Here is a 7,797-nt window from a genome sequence, read left to right as displayed (position 1 = left end):
GGGAGGTGGCACCATCCCTGTTCCCCTCCCCGCAGGGAGCTGTCACCTTCATGTCCCACCCGCCAGTAGGGAGCTGTCACCTTCATGTCCCACCCCCCCAGCAGGGAGCTGTCACCTTCATGTCCCATCCCCCCCCAGCAAGGAGCTGCCATCATCGGTGTCCACTTCCCCACAGGGATCCGTCCACGATCCGTCCCCCCGCTTCCCGCAGGGAGCTGTCACTATGCATCCATCCTACCGCAAAGAGATGCCACATTTATGTCCCTGTGTCATCCCCCCACCCACCCCAGGGAGCTGCCACCTTCGTGTGTGTGTGTGTGTCCCCCAAGAGAGCTGCCACTGTCCCGTCTGAGGGAGCTGCCGCCATCTCCCCTCCTGCAGGAAAATGCCACCATCCTGCCCCCAAGCACCCCCAAATCTCTCTGGCAGGTCACCGCCATCCCAGCACCGTGTCACCTGCCACCGGGATGGGTGTCCCCCTCTAAAATTACCCACCAGCCCCGTGCAGAGCCCCCTTCTCTCCCATTCTCCCTCTTGAGCTCTCCGGAGCAGCCTAAACCTTCTCGTCATGAAGCCACCTCCTCACACTGACCTCCCTCGTTCTCGTTATCCGCGCTCGGGGGCTGACGATCTTTTTCTCTTGGCAGTCCTGGCTCCGGAAGAGGAAGAACTGGTGGCCATGGAGGTGGGTTCACCCCCTCTCCCGAAAAAAAGCGCTCCCACCGGGCAGCTGGATCAACCCCCCACCAGGATAGGGACCAAACTGTCTCCTGAGCCGCCTGGGAGCAAACCAGAGCCTCAGGACTCCAAAAGTGAGTATTTTGCCCAGCTTCTCGTCGTTTCCAGCAGCCGAGTGCTGGGGTTTTGCTGCGAGGAGAGAATGGGGAGCCTGGTAGACATTTGTTTAACCGAATCAAGGAGGATTTTTAGGTCCTTTTGCTTAATTAATCCTCTAATTATAAGAAGGTGGTCATGTTGTACTCCGGTATCGCTGGTTTACATCGCTTTTCTTTCCCTGGCACCAGCAGCTTTCCAAAGGTCACTGGGACTGACTTGCACTCCCTGTCCTCCTTAAACCACCTCAATCAGTCCTTCATCTCCTAGTTAACGACGTTCCCCTAGAATGATCGCTTTGAAATCCCTCTCCCTCACTGACTGGGTTTTGGAGCCTGCTTGTGGCTCACCAGTTGCAGGGAAGGCTTCCAAAAACACTCTGGAAAACATCCTTCGAGTGGGAAAAACAGCTTCCTTCCATGCTAGAGCAGCGATCCTTGTTCTCCCACGGCTCTGCTCGCTCTTCCCCGCTTTATTCCTGCCTGCGCCGGGATGCACGGAGCATCTTGACGTTCAAAATTAGGGTTGGGGGTATTAAAAATCCCTTGGGATCATGGCCAGATGCTGCTCCTCGTACATCCTGTCACGGCCGTGCTCTGATTTTCTTTTTTCTCTCTTCTTCTTTCTCTTTTTAGCCCAGAACCTTACGACGTGCGAAGTGTGCGGCGCCTGCTTCGAAACCCGCAAAGGCTTATCCAGCCATGCCCGTTCTCACCTACGGCAACTCGGCGTAGCCGAATCGGAGAGCAGCGGGGCTCCCATCGATTTGCTTTATGAACTGATGAAGCAAAAAGGCAAACCCGACGGCAGCCCCATGTCTCCCACCCTCGGCAAAAAATCTGGTTCCCCCAAAGACGCCACCGCCGGTTCCCCTCGACCCACACTCCTGGCGCTCGGCAAGGCCGGCGATCGCCCACCAGATGGTCCCGTTAATAAAGCCATCAAATCCCCTCCTGGCTTCTCAAAAAATCTCTCGCAACCAGGATCCCCCATCCTTAAGAAGGTGCCGCCCGCTCTTTCGGGGTCCCCGTCTCCAAAAAACCCGGAGGAGAAGAGCTCCAAGCTCTCGCTGAGCCCTCTGCAGAGCTCCCCGAAAGCACAGTGGCCGCAGGCGGATGAGGAAGGTCCCCTCAATTTAAGTGAGTTTCTTTTGTTTTTTTTGTTTTCCATGTTTCCCATTCAGCTGAGGGCAGGGGAAATCCCCGGCTTCTCCCATCCTGTTTCTGCCAAGCCAGGCATCCCTTGGCAGCTGGGAGGGCGCAGAGCTCGGTGGAAGAGCTGGTGTTTGGTAATGGCTGTGCTGAGGAGATACGGGCTGCTTGGTTGCAGCTGTTGGAGGGGACGGTCTTTCCTGAGTGGGCAAACGGGGATTCCCGTTGGGATTTCAGGAAAACTACTGGCTTTCTGCCCTCTGAGCTCTTCACATCTCCCTCCCTTGCTTCTCTCACCTCTTTCGGCTCTGCTGGGCTGTGGTTCGGCTGATGTGGAGCACCCTCCTGTGCTGTGGCTCGATCCGGCACAGCCGGCTCCCTCTTCCCAACGGAGCGTGGTGGGTTTGGCTAGCGTCAGCTTGTTCCCCGCTGCCATTTCCAGCATCAGATGCACTCAGAGAGGCGCTGCCACGGCTCTTGGGACTGCAGCCCTGGTGCTGCCGTGTCCCTCTTTGTCCCCAAGCTCCGTCGGTGACTTATTCTGACACCTTGGGACCAAAATGGTTTTCCCAGCAGCAGCTGGCTCTTGCCTCCTTCTCCCAAAGCACCGTGTCCTGCTGGGAACGTCTTCATCAACAGCTCAAAGGGCTGTTTGGCTTCTCTGGCTCGTTAGTTCTTTGTCCTTGTTACTGGGGTTGCCTGATGAGCCTGTCCCACTGCTGGCAGCACCAAAAGTCACTTCGTCTTCCCCAGTGGGAATTGTGGGTGTGTTTGGGGGTTGTTTGATGCAATAAGGCGGAAGACAGTGTCCTAATGTTTGCTCTGTCCACTCCTTCCCTCGTTGCAGGAGTGGCTTTAAGACCTGATATCCTTCAAAATCCCCACGGCTGGGGATTTCCTAACCCTGCCAGGTTTCTTGGAGCCATAGGGCTATAAAATTACTCCGTCCTGGCTACTGTCTCGCTTTTCATAAGCTGAAAAGCTCCAGGATGGCAGAGTTGGATACTGGTTGGTGGCGGGAGAGACTCTGTAGCTGGAGGATGCGCCTGTGGGTTTGCTGGAGCAGAGACACTCTCTGGGTGCTGCTCCTCCGCCGGTGACAGAAGATGCAGAGTTTGGCCCTGGCTTTTCCTTGCAGCCCTTTAAAGACTTGGAGCAGCAACAAAAAAGCACTTTATGCCTGTCTTGTAGCCAGTGCCGTAATTCCTCTGTTACGGCTGCCAGCTAATGAAGCCATGGGAGCAGGCAAACTCTGGTCTGGCTGCTCAGCTTGGCATGAGCAAAGTCTCCAGCACGCTGCAGGCTGCAGCGGCTGACAGATCCCTAGTCGTGGCACAAGGAATCGGCCGATCTTCTCCCTCCTTCCCCTCCGCTGGCCAAGAAACTGAAGCCGTGGCTGTGCTGGCTCTCGGCTGGGGCCGGTCTGTGTGGTGAGCAGGGCTTTGGCTGCCGCGATGCCTCTGCACCGTCTCTGTAGGCCCCTTCTTGGTATCACTTCAGCGGCGCCCAAAATTCTGACTTTGGTTAGAAATTACCACCCTGGCCTCCCTGGTGAGCAATTTCCACTGGTAGAGACAGCAGCACGGTGCCCGGGAGCAGCTGGACAAGTCCTGCCTGTGCCAGTCTCCCCTGCACCTGAAATTATCCTGCTCAAGTCTCCCTTGCTGTGCAGGTTTAAGCCGCTGGCATGGTTTTTCCCCAGTTCCAGGCAGGGATCTACCTTGATTTCCCTGTCCTGACGCAGCACCGATGGTTTCTCCTTTCCCCTCCGCAGCTGGAGGGCAGACAGGGACCAGGGAAGTTAACGTTTCTCCTCCAGGATATTGTGTGGCTCAGGGTGCAGCTTGGTTTTGGTGGTAAAAACTCTTCCAGCTTTGTCTTCTTCCTCCTCTTCATCAGTGTGCTGGGAATCGGCACTTCCTGCAGGCAGGAGATGCCCCTGCTCGAGGGCCGAGCATCCAGCACTGGGATTAGCAGGGACGCACTTGGTTTAGGCACACGGTGTTCATCCCGGTGCCACCAGCCCCGCGGTGTCTTCATCCAGAGACCTTCCTCCTCCCCATAGTGGCTGGGCTTGGACGCTGCGGCGTGAGTGAGACTTGCCACTTCCTCCGGACGCGAGCAGGGAAGGGACACGAGTGTCTGTGTTATTCCAGCACTCCGGACCACAGCTTTTCCGTCGGCCCCACCGGGAAGCCCTCTAGCTCCCCACAACCCCCGGCTGTTGCGTTTTCCTGCGGTACCCCAATGCGTTCGAGCCTGCTTCTGATTTCGGGCAGGGATTGGTTTTGCCGCTGTGGGCTGTGTCCGTTTGTCCTGTCTGTCCATTGAGCCACGCTGGTCTTTCTTCTCTCTCTCTCCCCCCCCCACTCCCCCCTCTCTCCGCAGCCTCGGGGTCGGAGCCGGTGCGAGATATCCGCTGCGAGTTTTGCGGCGAATACTTCGAAAACCGCAAAGGTTTGTCAAGCCACGCTCGATCCCACCTCCGGCAAATGGGGGTGACCGAGTGGTACGTCAATGGTTCGCCCATCGACACGCTACGGGAGATCCTCAAACGGAGAACGCAGCCGCGGAGCAGCGCCTCGAATCCTGCCGGTCCCGGGCAAAAAGCCATGGCCAAGACCCTCTTGGGCAGCATGGGATCCTTGGAGCCGCGCGGTCCCGGAGAGATTCACATCCCCACCCTCCCCAAGAAGGTCCAGCAACCCGGCAGCCCCATGGGGCAATCTCCTACCTCGTCCCCACCTCCCACCGCCCGGAAGATGTTTCCAGGCCTTTCTCCTCCCTCCTTGCAGAAGAAACTCAAACAAGATCAACTGAGGGTGGAAATCAAGCGCGAGATGATGTCGGGAGGACTCCACGGAGAACCTCACCCGTCCGACCGAGCCTGGTCCCCGCGGGAGGAGATGTCTCCCTTGAACCTCTGTAAGTGAACGGCTGTCACCTTCCCCGCTCAGGCTGTGGGGCCGAGTGGGCCCGCGTTCCCTCGGGGACAGGGACACGGGGGTCCGTCTCACTTCAGGAGGGGCTGAGGGCTCTCTCCGGTGTTTTGGGGGAGCCCTCGGGGGAACCCTCGCTGTGGCTGGGGAGGAGCGGAGAGGGGGGATGTTAAGCACGGTCCTTCTCCCTGCCCCGACCCCACGTCTCTCTCCACAGCCTCCCGAGCCGACCCGGTGCGAGACATCCGCTGCGAGTTTTGCGGCGAATATTTCGAAAACCGCAAAGGTTTGTCGAGCCACGCTCGATCTCACCTCCGACAAATGGGGGTGACCGAGTGGTCAGTCAACGGTTCGCCCATTGACACCCTCCGGGAGATCCTCAAGAAGAAATCCAAACCCTGCATTATCAAGAAAGAACCCCACGCCTCCAGCATCGAACCCCCTAAATCTATTGGGGAGGAAGGGACGGACCCCAAGTCCCCTGGAAAAATCCTGCAGGGCTTGGCCCTGCCTCCCCTGGGCGGACGGACGGGGAAACCCAGCCCCGGCAGTTCCACCTTGAACCGGGAGATCTCGTTGTCGCCTCTCACCAGCAAACCCCAGGGCAGTTTCCTGACGCCGTTGTCTGCCAAGCGGCCGTTACAGGATGATCGGTTGGGTCCTCACGCCGAAGTCAAGCACAAGGCATACATCCAGACCGAGCTGCCCTTCAAAACCAAGTCCGTGCATGACAAACCTGCGCACACGTGTAAGTGGGGGATGCGGGGAGGGAAAAATGCGGTGTAACACCCCCTCCCCCGACACCACCCTGGGATGTCAATCACGCGATGGGGTGGGCATGGGGAACCCCCAGCCCCATGCCGGGAAGGGTTTTTGCCTCCTGGGGATGCAGAGCGGGGCGAGGGGAGCGGAGATTTGGGGTCATTGCTTTTCCCTGATCCAAATTAGCTTGGCTTCCTGGAGACCACCAGCCCCCCGCAACAGGGCCGGGGGATGTTTCTGGAGCTGAAAAATATGGGGAATTTTGATCCCATGGAGAACCCACCTCCGCGCAGAGCCGGTGTTGATGGGGGGGAACCGGCTCCGTGCCACGTCCCTGCCTTCTTTGCCCGCTCACCCCCAGCCCGGTGCGTTTCCTCCCCTCACCCCAGCCAGCGAAGCTTGCTGTGAGCTGTGCGGCCTCTACTTCGAAAACCGCAAAGCCTTGGCCAGCCACGCGCGGGCGCATCTCCGGCAATTCGGTGTCACCGAATGGTGTGTTAACGGTTCGCCTATCGAGACCCTCAGCGAATGGATCCGACATCGACCCCAAAAAGCCGGCGCTTACCGTAGCTACATCCAAGGCGGACGACCCTTCACAAAGAAATTCCGGAACTCTTCGCATGCCCGGGATCACGACGGTGGCGCTCGACGAATGCCGCTCAGCCTTCAGGCTGGCGGCGTGACCTTTCTGAGCAAAGGATTGCCGGGAGATTTAGCTCACGGCGATGCCGGAAAAATCCTGGATGGGGGAAGCAGCGGTGAGCGGCCCATGATCACTTCCCCCCTCTCCTTGGTGAAGGTGGAGGAACATCAACGCTCGAACATCAACAGTGAGTTGGGGAGAAGCCAGCCGGGAGAGGGCAGAGGGGGTCTCCGGCACCGGCGGAGCACCGGGGGAAAAAACCCTGCCCTGTCCCCTCTGCCCATTCCCGGCAGCGCCGGAAGGGGGGTTCTTTAGCTGAGACCCCACCCCTCCTCCTCCTCTTCCTCTTCCTCCCAGGGACCCGGTTCCCCATGATGAGTCGGGGCTGCTCCTCGCATCGGGGAGCCGAAAGCAAGAGCGGCGGTGCCGTGCCGGCGATGCCATGCTGCCTTCCATATCCCCCAAACCTCAACCTAACCCTTCCCGTTTCTCCCATCCCAGAGTTTGAACGGAGGCAAGCGAGACCCCTGGACAACCCCCTCCACCGGGAAGAAGAAGGGACTGAATTCCAGCAGAAAATGGAGGAGACGCGGCAGCCGCCGCCGCGGATGAGGCCGGTGCCTTCCCTGGTCCCTCGCCCGCCGCAAACCTCCCTGGTGAAATTCGTGGGGAACATCTACACCCTCAAATGCAGGTACGTCACCTCGGGAAAGTGCGGGGGTTCATTCTGTGTCCGTAGGGATTCTCTTTCCTAGCTGGAAGTGTTGCCTTTCCTTGCTCTGCGGCGTGGATCCCCTTTTTTTTTTTTTTTTTTTTTTTTGGTGGCAAAACCACAATTCCCAAGCTGATGCCGTGTCCTCCGTAGGTTCTGCGAGGTGGAATTCCAAGGTCCCCTCTCCATCCAGGAGGAATGGGTACGGCATCTCCAACGACACATCCTGGAAATGAATTTCTCCAAAGCGGATCCTTTACGGGGCGAAGCTCCCCCCCCACCCGAACCCCCCACCCTCGCCGAGGCTCAGTAACGGGAACCCAAATCCCTGGCTCTTTCACCATGACGGAGCCGGCACGGGGAAGCGACCGCGGATGGTGCCGGAACATCCTTACCCCCCCGCTGCCCTCCTCCCCGCCCCCCTCCTCGCCTTCCCATATCCACAATTCCTTATTTTTTATTTTTTTGGGGAAGGGGGGAGGGTGGGATCAATCGCTGCCTTTGCCCCTCTGGAGCTTTTCCCCCCCATTTCCGGGGGAGGGGGTGGGCGGGGGGGGGGGGGACACACAACACACACAACCCCCGCCACAAGCACTACATGGATCAAGACAAACCCTTGGCTGATCCCACGGGAGACACGCAGCAACCGGGATCCGGCACCTGATCGGGGAGGGAACGACTTGATGCCAGTCCCGGCACAGAATGGGGAGGGGGGGGGGGCATAGATTTTTCCCTCCTTCTCGCTTTCCAAAATCC

General features: G+C 58.7%; 1 protein-coding gene across 4 annotated transcripts in view; it reads left to right on the top strand.

The window, feature by feature from the left end:
* WIZ (widely interspaced zinc finger motifs) overlaps positions 1-7,430 on the top strand; it is a 50,670-nt gene extending 43,240 nt beyond the window's left edge. For 2 of the 4 annotated variants that reach the window (XM_010568868.1, XM_010568866.1), the window contains 7 exons: positions 648-812; positions 1,470-1,973; positions 4,374-4,910; positions 5,142-5,672; positions 6,076-6,516; positions 6,831-7,023; positions 7,195-7,430. In XM_010568868.1, the coding sequence (XP_010567170.1) occupies positions 648-812; positions 1,470-1,973; positions 4,374-4,910; positions 5,142-5,672; positions 6,076-6,516; positions 6,831-7,023; positions 7,195-7,354 (2,531 nt within the window). In that variant the 3' untranslated portion in view covers positions 7,355-7,430. The remainder of the gene's footprint in view (positions 1-647; positions 813-1,469; positions 1,974-4,373; positions 4,911-5,141; positions 5,673-6,075; positions 6,517-6,830; positions 7,024-7,194) is intronic. The other 2 variants (XM_010568867.1, XM_010568869.1) reach the window with 2 other exon arrangements.
* The last annotated feature ends 367 nt before the right edge of the window (positions 7,431-7,797 follow it).

Source organism: Haliaeetus leucocephalus, unplaced genomic scaffold (assembly GCF_000737465.1).
Source record: "Haliaeetus leucocephalus isolate CR32 unplaced genomic scaffold, Haliaeetus_leucocephalus-4.0 Scaffold261, whole genome shotgun sequence".
NCBI classification, from domain to species: domain Eukaryota; kingdom Metazoa; phylum Chordata; class Aves; order Accipitriformes; family Accipitridae; genus Haliaeetus; species Haliaeetus leucocephalus.
Note: the sequence above shows the minus strand (reverse complement) of the source record. Positions and strands in the feature narration are given on the sequence as shown.